Source organism: Aptenodytes forsteri, unplaced genomic scaffold (genome assembly GCF_000699145.1).
Source record: "Aptenodytes forsteri isolate BGI_AS27 unplaced genomic scaffold, ASM69914v1 Scaffold2, whole genome shotgun sequence".
In the NCBI taxonomy this organism is placed as follows: domain Eukaryota; kingdom Metazoa; phylum Chordata; class Aves; order Sphenisciformes; family Spheniscidae; genus Aptenodytes; species Aptenodytes forsteri.
This window is the reverse complement of record NW_008795695.1, coordinates 6,045,348-6,065,446: the sequence shown is the minus strand read 5'-3', so window position 1 is coordinate 6,065,446 and position 20,099 is coordinate 6,045,348. Positions and strand designations below refer to the sequence as shown.

General features: G+C 42.9%; 1 protein-coding gene across 1 annotated transcript in view; it reads right to left on the bottom strand.

The window, feature by feature from the left end:
- N6AMT1 (N-6 adenine-specific DNA methyltransferase 1 (putative)) overlaps positions 1–262 on the bottom strand; it is a 19,124-nt gene extending 18,862 nt beyond the window's left edge. The window contains exon 1 of the mRNA XM_009283064.1: positions 151–262. Within this exon, the coding sequence (XP_009281339.1) occupies positions 151–262 (112 nt within the window). The remainder of the gene's footprint in view (positions 1–150) is intronic.
- Between the last annotated feature and the right edge of the window lie 19,837 nt (positions 263–20,099).

Genomic DNA, 20,099 nt, shown 5'->3' with positions numbered 1-20,099 from the left:
GGCGGGGGGAAAGCGGGAGGGCAGCGGGCCCTGGCCCGCGTTCCTCCTCCCGAAGCCGCCCACAGAGAGCCGGCCGCGTGCGAGACGCGTCTTCCTTAAAGGCAAATTTGACGTTTATCCTGCCGCCGATGCCGCAGTAAGAGGCCGTACCTGGGCAAGGGTGCTTGTCCTCCACCCGCCCACGAGCACCTCCGGCACTCGGGAAAAAGCGAATTCCCCAGCCGTCAGCAGGCTGAATAACGTCAGCCCGGCGCTGCGGCATGCTGGTAGCGGTCAGAGGCCGGGCTTGGCGTGGGTTGCTTCACTGTGGAGCCCCTGTGCCACCTGGGATGGCGGCGGGCTCCCCGCAGGCCTTCTGAAGCTGGCCGCTCTTCACTCGGAAGCGATGGGACACCCGTTAGAATAGGGGGATAAAAAACCCCAACCCCCCAAAACCCCATCGCGTTCTAACCCTTGGTCGTTACTGGCATGTTTGTAAATGGTTTTGCTAAGGAGACAAGATCTTACTTAATTTAAAATTGCGCAGCATCCTCCATCCTCTTCCATTCCTCGTGGCTTTCTCATTTCGGTTTTCTACCAACCTAGGCCCTGCATTGCCTACCAGCGGTGTTCTGGCGAAGGAAGAGTGGATGGGAAGCTGTGGAATTGCTGCATTTTAACCAACTAGGAAGATAACTAGTGAAAGATGAGGTGGTTTTTTTCCCCATAAATGACTGATCATAATGTCTTCCCAGCATTCCCAGGTCTGCCAGTCTGAGAGGCAAAAAAACCCAGGAACAGAAGTAAAACGGCTACTAAATGTTTTATTTCCAGTGTAATTTCTGGCTCTGTGCAGATGTGGACAGAGCAAGCGAAGGAGTGGTTTTCCCGAGAGAAGAAAAAGCATCAAAATGCAGTTACTTTATAAGGACTGTTGTTACGGCAAAAGCACTTTTTAACGAGGAGAAGAGTCATCTTTCTTCACACACTATATATAACTTTATAAACCCTCCCTTTGAACTAGTTGCATGCAACATAAGCTGCGTCCAAAGATCCATGAAACTCCTTAAAAAGTTAACATTTTACTGAAAGTTACCCAAATACATTTTCATAAAGTACAAACAATTTGACTTTTTTCTAGGTCTAAGAGGATTTTACTGAGATAAAACGAGAAGAAGTTCAGAAGTTAGTCAAAAGTCTGGTTTTAGTGCAAACGTAGTATCTTGTAATGGAGGGGAAGAAGGAAGAGAACAGGTCGGGAACCGACAGGGAGTTTATCTTTTGAAGCCCCGTGATCTGAGGAGGTAAAGATGGAAGTCTTCAGCCAGCAGCAAGATGTTCAGAAAAACAGCTGAATTCGGCTAAGGACTTGTTTTCTGGGGACAGCGGTGGATGCTGGAGCTGGCAGCTGGTTGCCATAACAAGAGGCTGAAGATTTCCAGGGGTGAGCCAACCTGGCTGCTGGGAAAAGAAGACGAGTGAGCGGATGAATAGCAAAGGAAGGAACAGGCACTCCCCATCTCAAGTAGCCTGCGACGCCGTTTTAATATACCAAGCAGCTCGATGTACATCTTGGATTACCAGCTAAGATGCAGGTTTTTACTTATTTTCGGGGAGACTGAAAGAACTTAATAAGAAAATATGCAAGTAACAGAACTTCATTGTTTTGGCCAATCCATAACATGAAGGGAAATGTTTTTTTCCTCCATATCTCTTTTGACCTTATGACATTTCACTAACATGAAGTTTATCTAAAAATTCTTTTTTCTAATGTCACGCTGACGTTGGAATACGAGTGATATTTTTAGAAATGTCAGCAATGCAGGTAATAAACATTAATGATTTAACTAAAAGTAGAAAATTATGCATGGCTCGTCACCCTTTCAGCCCTTTTCCAGCTCTGTCTCAATATCCCATACCTGAAGCAAACATCCTCAAATATTTGGTTATTGATTAACAGCAGCTAGCCTGAAAAAACTTCTAGAAATGGAGAGCTATTTAGACAAACAGACAGTGAAATATACAGTTTCGGTATCTCAACAGAGATTTCTTTCTTTCCTCCCGGCAGAAAAAGATTATGTTAATGAAGAGCTCAGGTTACTAAATATATATGACGTGTACATTTAGTACTGACAGAGCAGCTTAGTGCCGACTGAGATTTTCCAAAGTCCCTGCAAATCCTTGCTTAAAGGATTGTTATGCATAATTATGTATTAATGGCAGCAATTTGATGATTTTCACTAAAAAACACATTGAAGGAAGAAGATGCAGAAGACAGAATAACTGTCTTTTTAATAGATTAACAAGGGGATTGAATTAAATTCGCCTAGGTGAATTTAAATTTTATATTCCTTAACTTTTGAATGCCTCACTTTACAACCGTAATTTTATTTTAGTGTAGTTAAAATGCGTAATGTGCATGTAAAGGAAAAAGTAGAAGATGCACTAAATCAATATACTCTAAAATTGCCAAAAACCTGCCATAAAAGTAATGGATATCTCTGCAATAAAAGCAGTTTGTCTGGAGATCATGTTGATATTTGTCTTCACTGTTAATGGTAATGTTTAATGGCTTCTGACAGCCTGCTCCAAACAGTACAGGTAAGTTTCATATTATCCCTGCTACCATCTTGCTTAACGTGTTTTGCTGTGAGGAATTCACAGAAAGAAAAAGCAAAAGTACGACAGGAAACAAGATTCAAAGGAATAAAAGAGAATCTCACCTGACATTTGTGCGTTAAGGCTGCGTCTACGCTACCAATTCATTCTGGAGCTGTAGAGGGGTTTTAAAATGAACTGCTTGCCTCTGTTTTGCCACGCATTGGTCCAACGCACAGAGTAGTTTCGGTATGTGTGAACGGGCATCGCTTTAGAGGAAACCAAACTGGAAGCTCCTTATCAGCTGCATGCCAGGCCTTGATGGCGATACTGTGAGTCGGGGTGCAGGCTGCATCCCTCTGGGAGACCCTCCAGGATCCCCACTCCCTGCCACTCGCACCCACCACTGTCCTGTGCCAGTGATCCTGGTAGATGTGCAGCTTTTTGTAAGTTTTGTACCCTTCACCTGCAAAGCTGATGGAGTGGGAGGGGAGTGCTTGAGGATTATGGAGGAGTTGAGACCCTTGACTCATAGCTCCAGAAAAGGGATCTGTATGGCAAGTCTGGCTCCAGTCCCCCTGGAGATGTGGGCTGCAGGAGAGCCTTTCTGCGTGGCCGCTGCATGCATCAAAGACAACCCATCTGTCTGCCACCCAGTGCGGGTGCCCAGCTCCCTCCTGGGGGACTGAGGCCCTACAGCCCCCCTAGACATCTCTACACAGATTCTGCTTGGGGGGGAGTCTCCTCCTCACCCCGAGCACGGTGGGTGATGGCCAGGGGAATGGTGCCATGCCCAGCGGGAGTGCGGTGCAGATCCTGTCCCTGTCCCCAGTCACATGGGAGGCAAGCTCGGGCTGAAGGGTTTCTGAGTATTCGGTAGTTATCGGCCGAGGAGGAACAGCCAGTCGTGGTAACTCTCTTCTCCCCCTCCGCTGCATTCCCACCAGCACAAGTTACATGGCTGCCCGTCTTTGGTGCCACGCGCAGCAGGGGTGCAGGCCTGCCCCTGCATGTCCTCCGCCATGGAGAGCCAGCATGGCACCGAGCTCGCCCCTTGGCTTTGAGGGACTGGAGGTTTGCAGGAGCTCAGCAGCCTGCACGCAGGATTGCTTCCCTTCCCGCTTTCAGCAGGCGCCCCACAGACGGGATCCGCCAAGGGGGATCTTCCCAGCGAGCGGGGCGGGTAGAGAAGAGCTGCTGCGTTCGCTGATGAGCCGTTGCTGCCCGTGGAGCACTGAGTCTGGCCATGCTGTCTCCTCCACCGTGGTGGTGGGATGGGTGTGCAGGCGCTGCAGGTAGCTGCATGTCGGCATGTGGGGAGGCAGCCCATGGTGTTCACTGCCACCCCTGTAGCACATAAGACCATACCTCAGTCTGGGTGGGGTAGCATGGCACAGCTACCTGGTAAGATGCTCCTGGCCTTGCTTGAAGGCACTGTCAACTCCCTGGATCAAATCCCTGTCTCCGGCTGCGGACAAGTGCAGATGCCTGGACAAGAGCATAAGAACAGGGCAGATATGTAGGGATACTCCTAACGTACCGCCTCGTCTTCCAGTACATACAAGGGATGGAAGGAAGTGTTTTATTTTCTGACCAGCTCCTCTTGCCAAAGGCCTGAGCAGCATCCACCCAGAATAGGTACCCCAGCCTTCCCCTCCTGATGGTGGGAGAGCAGGTCCATCGCCGCTGCGGCACAGGGAAGGACAGCTTTGGGCTCTCTCTGGATGACCACCTGCAAATTTGGGTGCACAGGAGCCATGGAGGGTGGAGGGAGTAGTGGGGGAGGGCTACACATACTGCTGAGCAGATACAAAGCTACATGGAGCACTTGACACAGACGAGCCTTGGGCAGGCCTGTAGAGTTAGGGCCTGTACAGGGGTCTTCTCTGACCTGTTTTCTGGTGAGGAAATAGAAAAGATGCTTAAATCTACCATGATGCCCACTTCCATCCACCTGAGGGGATTAGGCAGTCCATCCCTCCATGATGGACCGGCACTGTGGTCATTCCTGACAGACACCTATGTGGTGTGTCCTTAAAGATATCCGTGGCACAGGCTCCATAGTTTTCTAGGCAATCTACTACACGTCTACATTTTCCTTAAAGTTAGAAAGGGCTTTTCAAAATGCCTATCCTAAACAGCTTTCATTTCAGTTCAAGCCTCTGACTCCTTGTTGTTTCCACCAAAGACACAGAGAAAAAAGATCACTCCTTGCAGTGACCTGCAGTGAAAGACAGTTATCATGTCTGTCACTTAGGGTACCTGCCTTTGAGTTGTCTGCTCAGTGTGTGTATATACGTATATTATGTCTTTTAAGGCATAATCTCTGAAAAAGCGTTCCACTCGAGGGGTACGTGTTGAAATCTACAGCAAGGGCTGTACAAAAGTTCCTTCCCAAGTAAAACTATTATTTAGTGCTTAATTATTTGCTACCAATTTGAATAGATGCTGCAGTTAAATATGGTCACACCTGATTCACAACATATGTGCCAGAACAAGAGGAAAACAATTAGTCCTTCTGTTCTACTCACATCACATTTACTGCGGAGAAAAAGTTTCTTTCTTCATGCAGGAAGATTTTTAAAAGGGTTTCTTTTTCTCTCTAGCCGTGCCAACATTCCTTTCACATTAGAAAACGAACAGATTTAAGCCCTCATTCAAAGCACGGTTTATAGTACAAACACGCTACAGTTGTCAACACACAATGCACAAACACACGGGGGCAAAAATAGACCGAGCGGAGCGGCCGCTAGCCCGTATTGCTGAACTGCTTGTGGGAGGGGGGAATGAAACTATTTTTACGAACAGCCAGCTGAGCTCTTCGAAGTCTCAGAAAGTCTATATTTGGAGTAATTATATGACTATGTTACATCTTGGCTAATTACGGCAGTCATGTTAAATAATGAAATTATTCAGCCATTTCCCTTTGTGTGAGAAATGGCCCCAGATGGTTACCCTCATCCATTTCATACCAGTGTAGTGCAGCAGCACTACTTATTAAGAGCGTATGGGGAAATATTTTAAGTGCAATGTAACTAGCTTTATACTGCAGTTCATTTTAAAGAAATAAACAAACTGCAATAATTCCTCAAATTTTTTATTTCACAAATGTTCTGTAAAATTCTTGTTATATCCGGGCTCTTACCACATACTTTTAGAAGTTGGCAAAGGAAGTAAGTGTTAAAAAAGCAAATCACTATTCTGTATGATTCACGACGTAAAAAGTGGTAAAACTAGCGTTGCGTATAGGATTTAAGATATATACTCAATAATAAAAAAGTTCAATGTCTATAAAATACAATTTACCTCAGCACACTTTTGCTTCATCTGCTTGGATTCCACAGGTTAGGTTTCTAACACAACCAAGGAGACAAGAGTTATTGAAATTCCACCTGTCCCCAGTGGTATGTACCCAAAAATGATGCCAAGTCTAGCATGATGTCAAAACGAATTCACTCACACAAGAGCAGAATTAGCCTAACTGCAAGCATTTCATATTATCCAGACACTCTTAGAAAAGGGAGAAAAGCTAAACTGGGCTGAATTTTGATTAGGGAAAATATTATGCAAAAATGAGGTGCTAAGATTTCTGCTGAACATTCATCTCTGAAAATTATTTTGTTAGCCTTCTCATTCAGTGCTTAGGTGCGCTGGGGCAGCGTTATGCAAAGGGATGACAGTAGTATATACGCAAGGCTATCTTGTTGCATCCTAATTGAACAATACAATAAACTCCAAGTGCTTATGCACATCGTTAGAGAGAATATTCATGGAACAGCTCCTGGAAGCCTTACCTTCAAAGATGACAGAATAAAACCAGAATCAGATAGATGTATTGCAGTGCCAGTCCCAAGCTGGTTTTCTAAGAGAACAAAAAATCTCTTTCTTTACTTGTTTGCAGGTGGCCATGCATATTAGTTTTTAAGCTCTTCGAGTTTTTGTGTAAGCTGTTTTTTGCATAGCGTGTCTGAAATAAGAACCATTTGGAACAGAGTCCTGGGTTAGATTTGTCAAGATTCCTTAGATTTATCCTTAAAAAAAGTGCAGGTTGTCTACATATAAACTGGCAGAGAGGGGGATCTGAAATTGAGTGGGGTTTTTTTAAGAAACATTTGGAATTCAGTGTCTTTAAAAGTATTATTTCCTGTAAGTGGAAGTCTATCTTCAAGAGGTGGCCCATAAAGTCTTCTACCAATTCAGGATGCTTGGCCTTTCTTCTAAACGTCGGCGTCCTCTTCCTCTTCCTACAGTTGCTGCTCAGTAATGTCGGCTGGCAGTTCCCTCCAGTCCCCTTCAGAAAGGAGCTCAGGCTCTGCAGACTTAGCAAGTCATCCCCTAAAGTCCCTGGGGGGCGAAACCAGCCTCCCCTGGGAAGAAGCCACACTGTGGGTGAGGGGACACTGGAGGAACAGATTACAAGGGGAATGCGAGTGTAATTGGGGAAAATTGCTTTGTGTGTGCGTATGTGAGAGATCTTGCAGAGGAAATGTCAAGAGCAGAGGTGGAAATACATCAGGATGAAGTTGAAGGGAGTTACGAGGTACAGTAGAAAACTTGAACAGGTTTTGAAGAGGATGCAGCCTCTCTTTTACCTCATGGCAATCATTTGGTGATTGAGGGAGCAGCGAGGGTGTTAGCCATTAGCACAAGCGCCTACAGTACAGTTTTTTGTGGCAATGGTTCCTGATATCGGTGGAGAAATAGGTAACTAACTCACGGAAAGGCTGGAAATAACATGATGTACACAAGTCTTTTGCAAGGCACAAAAGATTGTCAGCACTGAATGATTTAATGGATGATTTCTGTAGCCTATTGTTTTGCATTCAATTGCTGAGTCATCCCTTTTAGTGTCCATGAGGTTTATGAAGGTCAGAGCTTCTTTCTGGTGTCATATTGCAATTGAATTGCTTAATGTGATAGTTAACATGCAGCTCATGAATGGATATTTTTCCCCTGAAAGAGAAATTTAGGTAAGGATACTCAATATTAACTTGGGCAGATTTATCAAGAGGGGAAAAAAAAAAGAAAAAAAAAAAAAGCTCCAGTGTTCCCTGGCAGATAAATCTGTAATGGCTGAATGTATCTGATGGTTGTAGTAGCATTTTGCTAAACAATGTTTAAAGTTCCTTTAGTGCATAGTTTGGCAGGACACTGTTTTTCCTTGAGAACATAAAATTCATATGCCTAAATATTGGAAACATATTGTAATTAAAATTACTGCTTTATTAATAGGTGGTTTGTCAGCTATGTGGTATGCCACTCCAGCAACACTGGAAATAGTATTAACAGCCATACTTCACAAACTGAAACTGGACCTAGAAATTCAACATTAAGTACAATCTATTACAAAGTGTGGAAAGCATCTGTATGCATCAGAGAGTATAAGCATGGAAATATATGGGATTTTGAATTGAAGCTCAAAGAATCTTTATTTCAAAAAAAAAAAAAGTAGTCTGAAATCTACATAATTTGCTTTGCCACGTTATGCATGAGATCATCCTTTAAAAGTTCTTAGGAAGGCACTGATAAGACTGAAGGTTCAGAGGGACCTGTCTTTTAAGATTTAGCATTCCTAACACAATGCCATTACACAGGCAGTAGAAGGTGCTCTTGTAACAGCAAACGATATTCCTTGATTTGACCAGTTAGAGCTCAAAATCATCCTGCCCCTCATGTAGCCCAGCATCCTGTATTTCAAAAGCCACAGAGCCAAATGATTGCACAACCTAATTGTTTTTAATCAAGCAAGGGCAGTTTAATTACATTGAAGTGTATAGAGCGCGCTATACTTTTCAAAGTTGCAGTTGATCTCTTTGGTATCTTCAAAGATTTCTAAATTGTATAAATATATCCTATTGTTGCTAGGATTGCATGTGGTTTTATATATGAGGAACGGCATGAGGGATTTGGCTGGGAATAAGGAAATAAAGGTCAGTATCGTATATGTACTTCACGCAATACTAGTGTTGGCATAGCCCCCTGTGGTCTCGGTACCTGAGGCAAGTTTTGTAGGATTTCCTCACTATTGCCTGGGATAACAAGGTATTGGATAATAGTTTTCCAAAAGTTTATTCCAGGTCTTAACCTCACTGAGATCTTTCCATAGGACTTAACCACCGGCCCAGCCCTTCTCCTTAAACACTACCCAACGTCCTGATAAGATCTGCCTCTAAAACACAACCACTGCTGGCTTTTCCACTTTGCCTTGACTCTCCCAAAAGTTCAAGCCTCCCATAAATTCTTCAACAGAATACCTTCGTGATGTGGGAACTTACCCCGTGGCTTTTGCTCACTTTCTCAAGTCCTCTATCTCCAGCAGCTGGCTTGTCCCACCCCTGGAAGTTCTGACAACTCTGATGGTGCAGAATAATTCTCTTAAATAGAGTAGAAAAGCTAGTTTCTACTATGTATGGTTTTTCTATGTATCCATTAGGATAGATCAGTGTGAAGTAACTTTTACTGTTTCACAGTACCAGCTGTTTGGAAATCTACACCTGCAGTCTTCAGGAACGGGAGCTGCGTTTTTTCAGTTAACATTGATGGAGGAAAACTCAACCGTTTTTCAGTTGTTTTAACACCCTGTCTGGTAGCTGAAAGCATGTTTGTATCTGAGCATTGCTGCAGTTCTACAAGGCAGCCGGCACTTTCCAAGCCCTTTTGTGTCCCTAGGTAAAATAAAGCGTGCAATTGTGGAAAAGAGCTTGCGACAGAACAGTTGTTGAAGGTTTCTGGTTGCAATGGTTGGGACGTGGATCTCGGCACTCGGAGAATGAGGTTTGTGGAAGAGAAACAGATAAGTAACACATGTTAAGTTAGCCGGAACATTTAAAAAAATGTTAACATTTTCTTTGGACGTTAATGGATGAATTTCAATTCATCCCTCCAAGATCTAAAACAATTTACAGCTGTTACTTTCTGGAGGAAGACGCCTCCAGTATTTTAGTTCTGACTATGCACTGGCAACGCCTGTGTATTTTCACTCGCATCTTAGTATCAGTATACCAATACTATCATTATTCTCTAAATAAGTCCCTTTATGGATTTTTATAGTCCATGATGCTTCCCTGTGTGAAGAAAGTACAGTGCCTTTTTGTTAGGCTTCAGTCTGCCAGAGGGTTTTAGTGTCGTTTTGATACATATGTAACTCAAGCTAAAATGAAAACTCATCCTTCTAGTTACGTAACGGTGTTAGAAAATACCTGTAAATGCACTTTAATGGGCTTAGTAGGTAGTGAAAGGACCCTGATTATTAGGACTAAGGTGTATCAGTTTGGGTGACTACATTTCTGTTCACCTACCTAGATAAATACAGCCTCATTTTCAGGGGCGTTCGAGCATCCGTAATGAGGTGGAGCAGCAAGGGGTCAGTAAGAGTGAAAACCTCACCGTTTTATGGTGAGTGCAGATTGCCTATGAAAGCTTCGGCAGCTACATTTTGTTTTTGGCCCAAGGTGCTTATTTGCATGCAATTAATTAGGAACAGTTTAGTTAAAAGATTATTTACACAAATTTTTAACTAACACCAATGTCTACCTGCAGAATGAAGCTAGCCTTTCCCATTGAATGTGTTTATAAAGGTAGAATAATCTACCTACCAAGTTTTAACAGTCTTGAACAAAGTCTCCTAAATTTCTTGTAATATGAGTAAGCGCTGGTGAGATTACATTAACAATGTGACCCTATATTGGCTCGTTATCTTGTTCTGTTGTAAATTAAGACTCTTGAATGCTGTAGACGTGAAAATGGGCCAAAGAGTCACACAGTTAGCAGCACGGATGTGTCAAAGCAGTTTGGAAAAAAACTGAATGAGGAGATGGGCAACAGGTAAATTTTATCGTGTGTACTGAAATCCCAGACTCTGAGCTGGTGGCCGCTGGCAGCTGGAGCAGTGTTGTACCAGGGACTTGCATCATATATGCTGCAGTGCTGAATCTGGGCTGGCAATCTGCGGTAGACCTTCAGTCTCTTACCCAGGCTGCATGTGGCTGTTACTGCCTGTATTTCCACTTACCTTGCTTGCTTTCGTTTTTGTCCTTTATGGAATATGAATGAAGTAATGCAGCTTTCTTTTCTTGCAACTTCAAAGCAGTTTTACCGACCTTGCGAAAGTGACAGAAGAGTTACTGAAGAGGCAATTCTTGGTCTATTTTCCCCTGACATTTAAAGCTACATATTCTTAGAATCAGAAAAACAATTTTAGCTTGCGCTAAGTTACACTTTTTAAACTGATGCTCTTTCCCATTTGAGTAGCACCATCACAGAATCTGTTTCAAGATCCCTTGATCAGGAATAATCTTGCCTTGCCTCAGCTGTCCTTTACAGCTGAGATCTAAGTATCTTGGGTATCTTCTACAACTGTATCTCCTGATTAATTACAATATTAGTAGCAAGACAAATCAAAAGGATACATGCTTAAAGAAGCCCCAGACATTGCAGACCCATTTGAGTAGCACCATCACAGAATCTGTTTCAAGATCCCTTGATCAGGAATAATCTTGCCTTGCCTCAGCTGTCCTTTACAGCTGAGATCTAAGTATCTTGGGTATCTTCTACAACTGTATCTCCTGATTAATTACAATATTAGTAGCAAGACAAATCAAAAGGATACATGCTTAAAGAAGCCCCAGACATTGTAGATATGTGCTGGTTTTGGCTGGGATAGAGTTAATTTTCTTCATAGTAGCTCGTATGGGGCTGTGTTTTGGATTTGTGCTGAAAACAGTGTTGATAACACAGGGATGTTTTAGCTGTTGCTGAGCAGGGCTTGCACAGAGTCAAGGCCTTTTCTGCTCCTCACCCCACCCCACCAGCGAGGAGGCTGGAGGTGCACAAGAAGCTGGGAGGGGGCACAGCCGGGACAGCTGACCCCAACTGACCAAAGGGATATTCCACACCATATGACGTCATGCTCAGCATATAAATCTGGGGGAAGAAGAAGGAAGGGGGCTACATTCGGAGTTATGGCATTGTCTTCCCTTCTGACAAGGTACTAATTAATACATAAGAACTTGTTAATGATTTTTTAGAAGCAAAAAGTAAACTGATGTTTTGAAGTCAAGATTTCAAAAAAATAATCAGCAATTTTGGTGCTGCGGTTTCCACACATTATCAACTAGAAACAGTTTAAATACAGAATATTTTCAGGACGTATCTAATAAACACTATTGAAAGTGTCACAGTTTGTCCACTCAAAATTAATATAATCTTAAAATCCGATTTCAGTAATGGGATCATATCTAGATACAGTGAGAAAGCATCAACACACTTCTATAATCCTTTTCTTGATGATTTTCTGAGAGATTTAATTGTAAATAATACAATTAAATGAAAAATATTAACTTGGCTTTTTGTATTGACAGTATTTCGTTTGAAAAGGGGATCTTTTCTGGGCAACGCAAAAAGTGTCCTGAGGGGTACTGCAGGGTAAAACATTGAAGGCGTACTTCCTTTTTATGCCGGGGAACTTGAACAGTCATTGACAGCATACAAAGTACTTCCATCTCCTTAAGCACTTACACAGTCTTCGTTAATATAGTACTTGACCTCTCCCAGTCCGTGGTGTGTAGGAGTTATCCATGTGCTGATAAGGCAGGGAAGGACTGCTGCCCAGTTAGACCCATAGGGAAATTCAGGCCCAAAGAGCTGAACGGCCTTAGTTCAGGTTGCTGAAGACATCTGTGACGGAGCAGGGAACTGAAATCACTTCAGGTCACAGACCAACACGTAGTTAGGGAGATGTGCTTACTCTCTAAATTCACTTAAGTTTGTCTCCTGTTTTCAGCCTCCTGTGCACTCCCACTACCTACCTCTCACATAACGAAAACAAACATCAGAAGAAAATATCAAACCCGTACTTTCAGATGAAAGAATATTTTTACAATAGAGAAAATTTTACCTACCTTCTTACAGTTGTAAAACAATTGAATTTTCATCCTACTTAGGAATGAAGTAAAAAACCCACCCCAAACCTGTGAGAATATATACTGAAAAGCTTAGCCCATAAGGTGAATACTATGAAATGTTCTGATGCAGAATGCGCAAGTCATTGCCAATGGCAAATGCATCATCAGTTACATTTAAAAAGCAATCTATACTGATTTTTACATTATAGCTACAAGGTGAAACTAAGCATTTGCTAAACAACTTTGAGCTAAACCATCCATTGCTAGCAAACGGGAAATAAGCAGATTTTCTTCAGTTATATAGTTTTAGGAAATACTGCCAGCTGTGTTGTCAAAGCACTGAATAGTGCTGTGCTAGAAGCCATGTAATTAAGAACACAAAAGGTACAGATTATAGCTTGTTAAAACCACTACTTTTTCACACCTGAGACTATTGCTCCTTGAATTAACAGGAAGAATAGGAGAGCCTCATTTCAGGCACTGCTTTAAGGCCTATGTTTGCAACAGTATTTTATTTTAAACACTGAAAATTCAGCTCATCTAAATTAAATAGGATTCTCTATTTGGATATTCAAAACAACTTGTTAAAACAGCATTCGACATTTTAGCTCATCACTGCTGATCCACCTAACTTTCTGTCCAAGGATCCTCAGTCTAAAGCCTGTTCTCTATCCTTTTATTGGTAGTTTTTGTCTCCTATAACCAGTTTACACAAGGATCTGTGTAGCCTATTCCTTTTGTTGATAGTGATGTATTACAATGTCAGTTCTCCATAATGATGTTCACTTTGAACACTGCCTGCGAGCTGTAACAAGCAAACGCGTTGAAATGCATAACATTACTGTGGAGATACTTTTGCAGTAACCCAATTCTATCTCCCATAAGCTGCAAGAAAGTTGACCAAAGCACCAGCTCCGTTGTCAATTTGGTGTGGGAACAAAAACATCTTTTTGGGATCGTAAAAGAAGCCTGCAATGTTGGAAAAGGTATGGCTCCATCGCCACAGGTAAGGGGGAGGCCACCGACATGGCAGTTAAACATGAGGAAGAGGCTTTCAAATAACCTGAGGGTTTAATATGTCTTGGGAGAAAAAATTGCCAGCCGAACAGCATGCCCGCTCCGGTTTGAGAGGAGCTGAGAGCATACACTTCTTTTAATACGCATGCTTTCATCCCCATCCAGTGCTGTTGTGTTTATTGCCATCCATACAAAGCCACTTGCAGATGAATCAATGGAGATGGCAGTGGCTTTGGGGTCCAGTTGTACTTTGTGGTTTTGAGGGAGGAAGGAAGAGCGAGTCTGTTTGCATTTATGCTTTAAATGTGATTCTTTCTTTACAGCCCACTGCAGTTATGCTCATTAGCGATGGTATGCATTACAGACTGAAAAGCTGTGCCAACAAGTTTCCATAAAATTTTTTAAATAAAAAGAAGAAAAAAGGAAATTTAGAATTACATGATCACATATCTAGTCAGTTGTTTCTTAACTGAAGCAAAGATTGGCGCATTGCAAGGCACAGAATTCCAGATTCAACAGGTATTTCCCTAAATGAACTACCCTGTTCTTCTGCACAATATACAGACGTTATCCCTTTAATAGCTTTGGCCTTTAAGATGGCACAGTAACCCACGTATCCTCAAAGAGTACCACCAGACATCCTCAGATGCTTTGTCTGGCAGAACATTTGAACATAGAAAATATGACAGGTAAAATGATAAATTCACCCGGAGAATCATTCCTGTCTCCTAAAAGGCAACCCCGCTTGTTACAGGTATAGTCACTGCACGAACATCTTCTAATGGTTGAAGTTCATGCTTAAAGTAGCTTGAGTTTATGCAAACGATGCACTGCAATACGAAGAGGGCATTGGCCTCTGCTGCTTTAGGCCCAGGACCGGCAGGGACCAGTGCATCCCCACGCTCACAGCACAGTTTCCATTTGCTTTTTCCCATGCGTATTCTTTGCACAATTCACTCCTTAAATGGATCTCACATTCCACCAGCCGTCTCTTTCCCCACAACAGATATCCGTCAGAGGACAGATCATCACGAAGGGAAAATAGCCAGTGTGGTTTTTTTCTTAGATGGATTTTTGGCAAACGGGCAGACAGTTTAGAACACGAATGTTACGAAGTACAGTTGCCAAGTCACAAGGCATTTTCCTTTTCCTGATCAGCTTGCTCCTCTCAACCCTGTCTGATACAGAGGTTCTGGTGCTGCTACCTCATGATGTCTGTGTCCTCTAGAACCACGTCACTCAGACTGTCATCTTTGCCATGTTGCAGCTGATTGGTTTTGCTTGTGCTTACAGCATCCTCCTCCTATTTTTGAAAATTACTTTTCATCATCCTGACCAGTGTAGTTCTGGAGCTTTGAGTCTGCAGCCTGTTCTAGCACCAGCACAAGGGAGGGGAGGGAGCACCAGACAGAGGAGTTTAAGGAAGATTCATTAGCCTTTGCAAACCAAGCGCAATGTTTTTTGTGAACAGACGTAACTAATAGCACTGGTCAGAGGCAGACAAGAGTCAGGAGAACGCAGGCATTGTGTAAGCTCCACACACATTTATGTCACAGTCGGATCCTGATCTCCAACACCCCCTTTGACCTCATATTCAACTTTCTTTTGAATACAACCTGCCAGCCATGTTCCACTGGGCAGTGTTTTTGCAGTGTGCAGGGTGACCTCTGAGGATATTGATGACATAATTAAGATATCTCAAAAACTGGACAGCTTTAAACCTTCACATCTGGAAGCGTTAGATGTATGCTTGAAAGTCCTCTGATGTCTTGCAGAAATCCAGGTTCACTGTATCCCATCTAAATTTTCCAAATCTTACTTCAAAGTGAACAGAACAGGAGGAAGTTTATTTTGTGCTGAACATGGGTATGAGCCTAGTTCAGGACTTTGTAATTAGTTAGCTTATTTCACAGAACGCTGCATGTGGCATGCAGCAAGTGATTGCAAAATGAGTAATAAATTAACCTGTAAAAAAATGTGAAACTTTGGCTCATGATGGGTTTCCAAACAAAAGTGTTGGACGTTGGATGTTATTTTGATTTTTAACACCTGCAAGCACATGGAGATTTATTTCTCCACCATGCTCCTAGCCTGAAGCCACAGATGTATTTTGCTCATGTTGCAAACAGGCTTATCTGGAGTTTAGGGTTTAACTTCTGATTAAGCTTTCAGGTGCTAATGCAACAACAACAATTATTTGAAGATGGGTGGTTGTACCTATTCCAGTTATGCTGTGCTGCTTCAGCAGATTTTTAGTTCTCACGTATGCATTTATTTTGTAGTTTATCTTGGCATTACAAGAAGCATTCTTCATGAATCTCTTGAAATCCCAGCAGTCTTCTCCTATATACATCTTTTACATACCTACTTATAAGAAAGAGTTTCTGACAGGCTGCAAGAAGTCTGGTAATTTTATTTCTTACCTGGACATTAAAGATTGTGCAAGTGTGCTGTGAGAGGCTCTTCCTTATTTTCCTATTCCTTTTTGCCCAAACAATTGGCTCCATCATCTTGCAGAAAGCATCATGTAACTACCACATATAACATCTGAATTTAGGACTCTCATGATATTGGATAGAGAGTGAATTAGTGAGTTGATCTCACTACAATAATACAGTAGATTTTTGTTTGCAATATATTAAAATATGCTTTTTATGTTAGTATATTTTTGTCCTCCCCTTGCATTCAAACTAGTCCCAGCAATTAGAGAAGAACATTGTAAATTCTCTTCTGATTTATGGAACCTTAAATAATTTTCTTCAGTGGAACTTATCCTACTGGTTGTATGGTCAACACATGTTAAACAGTTGCTCTGTAAAAACACTGCTAATCTCATTAAACTCAGAAGAAAACCCCAAGAATTTAAAAGAAACTAAAGTAATAATCTAAGTTTAAAATAAATTGAGTGGTTTTCTTTGTCTTAAAAATGTGGTGTTAAAACAGAATGGATAACTTAAAACCATCTACTTTTTGGTAGATTATGTTTCAGTTTTTTAAAACCAGAGTTGTAGTTATCATAAATGAAAATCTATAACGCACACACACATTTAACTAAATACGATAAAGCCTGCAGAATCACGCTGTGACAGATGTGCAGACACCAGGGGAGTCAGGCGAGAATTAAGGCATTGCTCTGTTACGGAGACAGCTTCCCCACTTGAAAAGGGAGACCTGCGGGTGATCCCCTTCTTCCCCTTCTAATGTCCATCTTAAGGCTTCTTCTGAGTCGCGGTGAACCCTAGCCCACTTTGAAGAGCCTAGCTCTGGCACTGTGGGACTCAGTACGGGCTGCAGACGCCTGCCCGGAGGCTGCCCTGTCCCCTGCGCTGCGGCCAGCGGGCTCTCCGACCGCATCCTTCCAGGAGGAAGCCAACCGGGATTGTCCCCACGGGCTCCTGTCGTACCTTTGCTATAGAGTGTGAATCTCAGGCTTGCCCTCTGGCTTCTCTGAGCTGCAGTGCTGTACTCTGGTGCCCTCTGCGAGACCTCTGTTTTTGGCTATGGTGAGAGGCAGGACAGCGGGGCAGAGGAACCCAGCGCTGCCACGCCACGTCTTTGTATGTGCAGGCACTCAAAAGTGTACCTGCTTTTTAGGGGCCATTTGGGAAATATAATTTGCAGTCTTCAGGTGCCCACTATGTGGCCGCAGGGATGATAATCTGACAATATTTTGGTCATCCTTTGAAACAAAGTCAGCAGAGATACTGGGACTGCTGCCCGGTAAACATCAACATGTAATCTGTAACAAATTAGCAGTAACTTTTGTGGGAGAGACAAAAATGGCATCCCTCACAGTCTTTGAAATCACATTAAATACAGGGTTACTACACAGGTAGTTAGGTTTGGTACTTGGTTAGGTTTGATACATATTTCTAGGTCCCAAATGAGTGCGTATTTAATAGCAGCTGCATCTTCTGGTAGCTCTCAGTCATTTACGGGAAAGAATTTGATAGTGTTACTTTAGTTCTTGGGGGGATGTGTGCTTACATCCGCACCTTCCCTTCGTGCCTTTGATCCTACGCAGTGGTTTTGGAAGATGCCATGTTGGCCGAATAAGCAGTGAGTGCTGTGCCAGGACGTGCTCCGGGTTTGGCTACCGGTGGGCAGCAGTGTAGGTACGAGTGCCTACCTCTAGTTACAGTGAGGGCCTCTTTCCCCAGAGGTCTCTCTCAGTACCGTGAATCATAAATAGTAGCACAGTCAGGCAAGCTCAGCCGACGATGAGGATGCAGGCAATTGTGGGAGTTCACCTCGACTCTGATGGCTCCGTTTGAATTTTGAAAATGCATACAGCTGCCTTGCCCATCATAGTTCTCATTTGCAAAATGGAGGTAGCGCTGTCTTACCTTGCCCACTCCAAAGGGGATGGTGAAATAATGTTTTTCCTCTTTCCTCTATTTGTGCTTGTTATTTTAATTACTGTATTTAAAGTAGGGGCTTTCCTCTCTATGATCAGGCCTTCTATTATTTAAAAAAAAACCAGTTTACTTTCTTGTCTTAAATATTGTTTAAAAATGCTGTTCAGATTTGTTAACAGTTGATTGCTTATCTTGGAAAACAAGCTTCAAAAAGACATCCAAAGCAAATGCTTTTGTGCAAATCTTTAGACTGTGGATACAAAGTGAGTGACCTGTAGCCTTTAATTAATAGACACAATTCAATACTTATTGAAGTTCTTACAGCAATATACATAATTCAGTACTTATTGAATTGTGAATATAATTGGCAGTGCTGTAAGAATTTCAGAAATAAATGAAGATTTAAATTCCTACAAAAACATGTTAGCAAGTTGTCCTGCCTCAAATCTGCAAGAAGAATGCTTTTGTTTATACAGCCCTTAGAGTGATTCATCCACATATTTCTAAATACAGCTGATCTGTGTTTTTGCTACGGGAAAAGGTTCTCTTCAGACTTTTGTAAAGGCTAAAACACATCCATCTCCGTGCAGATGCACAGGAGGCAAATTACAGTCTCCTGAAGCAAGTAGAGAAGAACAACTGATGCTGTTCGTTTCAGGTGGAGTGTGAACTTGCCTCCACGGCTAGATACCGGGGTGGCCACACAACAAAGAGAGCTGGCCTTGTTCTAAGAGCTTCATACCATATTAGAGGGGTTATGCCTCAGTATACAGTTCAGCCAGGCAAACTGAAAAGTCAGAAGCAAACGTCGTTTGGGTTGTGCTGAATATGAAGTTGTTTGTTTGATTTGTTTTCCAACCTGAAAAACCTCTGAAAGGGTTTTGTGGAAAATTCAACAGAATTGGAGCAACGTGTTCCTGCCTGGACCAGCTCTAACAGGAACCAAGGAAACAAAGGAGCTGGCTTGCAGAACTTGTGGAGAGGGGCTTGATGGCAGTGCTAGTGCTATCTCCCTTTCATCCAGGCATCTGATAACCAGGGCACATGTAGGCTTGACCCGCCTCTCTGCCTCATGGGGGTTGAACTCACTTCCTCTGCAAGAGGTATCATGAAGAGACTTGACTCTAGACCGTGCTGCTTGGGAAATGAGTTCCCTACTTAACAAAGCTCAGCCGTCTCACAGGCCTTTTAAGTCATTAATACCTCAGTAATGAGGGCCTCAGCATCAATGGCTCTGATCTGCTTATCAGCTCCTCCCGTGCTGCTTTGCTTGCTGATGCCTGCAGCCCCACATAAATAACCTGTTCTTTGGACTGGCCTACCCTTTCTTCTAATTTCCCCCCCCCAAGTACTTCTGCTCCCCTTCTACTTGGTTTAATCCTTGTCCGCCATTGCTTTTGTCACCCCACCAAAACAAGGGAATGACAACCCGTGAACAGCAGATCATAAAGTCACAACAGAAATTACACAGACTGGGATTTTCCAATGCAAAGTGCTTCACCCCCATGCATTCAAACTCATCTAAAAGGCCTTTGCTTGTTCTTTTTTCAGCTATGTCTTCTGGGAAAGACTATATTTGCATTTGCATTTTTCAGTTATTCCTTGTCCTGTCTTTGGAGAACTGCCTGCTCTTCTCATCGTTTGGATGCTGCTCTTCTCTCTGTTTCTACCTGCATGTTGCACTGCACTCACTCCAATGCTGTGATAGCAGAGCTGCCCCTTTGCCGCGGTGAGGTGGAGTGCGCCACTTCATAACAAAAGGCAAAGTACAGTAGGGGTGTGGTGAGAGTACAGACCTGCTAAGACATACTGAACATGCACCAGAGAAGCCCGAAACAGTGTTTTGCTCTTGTAGTTGCCCTGTGAGGGTGCTGCAGCTCCCCAGGCCCAGTGCCATAATGCAAGGTTCAGTGCAAAGAGGCACGGAGGGTTTCGGGGTCAGTAAGTGAAACAAATTTGAAGCCAGGATATATCTAGGTGGGTCTAGAATTTAGCAGTAGCTGCAGGGATATAAGGGATATAAGAAAGCAGCTTATATTTCATATTTCTTATGAAAAAGGCAAAAAGTCATAGAATCATAGAATCATTTTGGTTGGAAAAGACCCTTAAGATCATCAAGTCCAACCATTAACCTAGCATTGCCAAGTCCACCACTAAACCATGTCCCTAAGCACCGCATCCACATGTCTTTCAAATACCTCCAGGGAGGGGGACTCAACCACTTCCCTGGGCAGCCTGTTCCAGT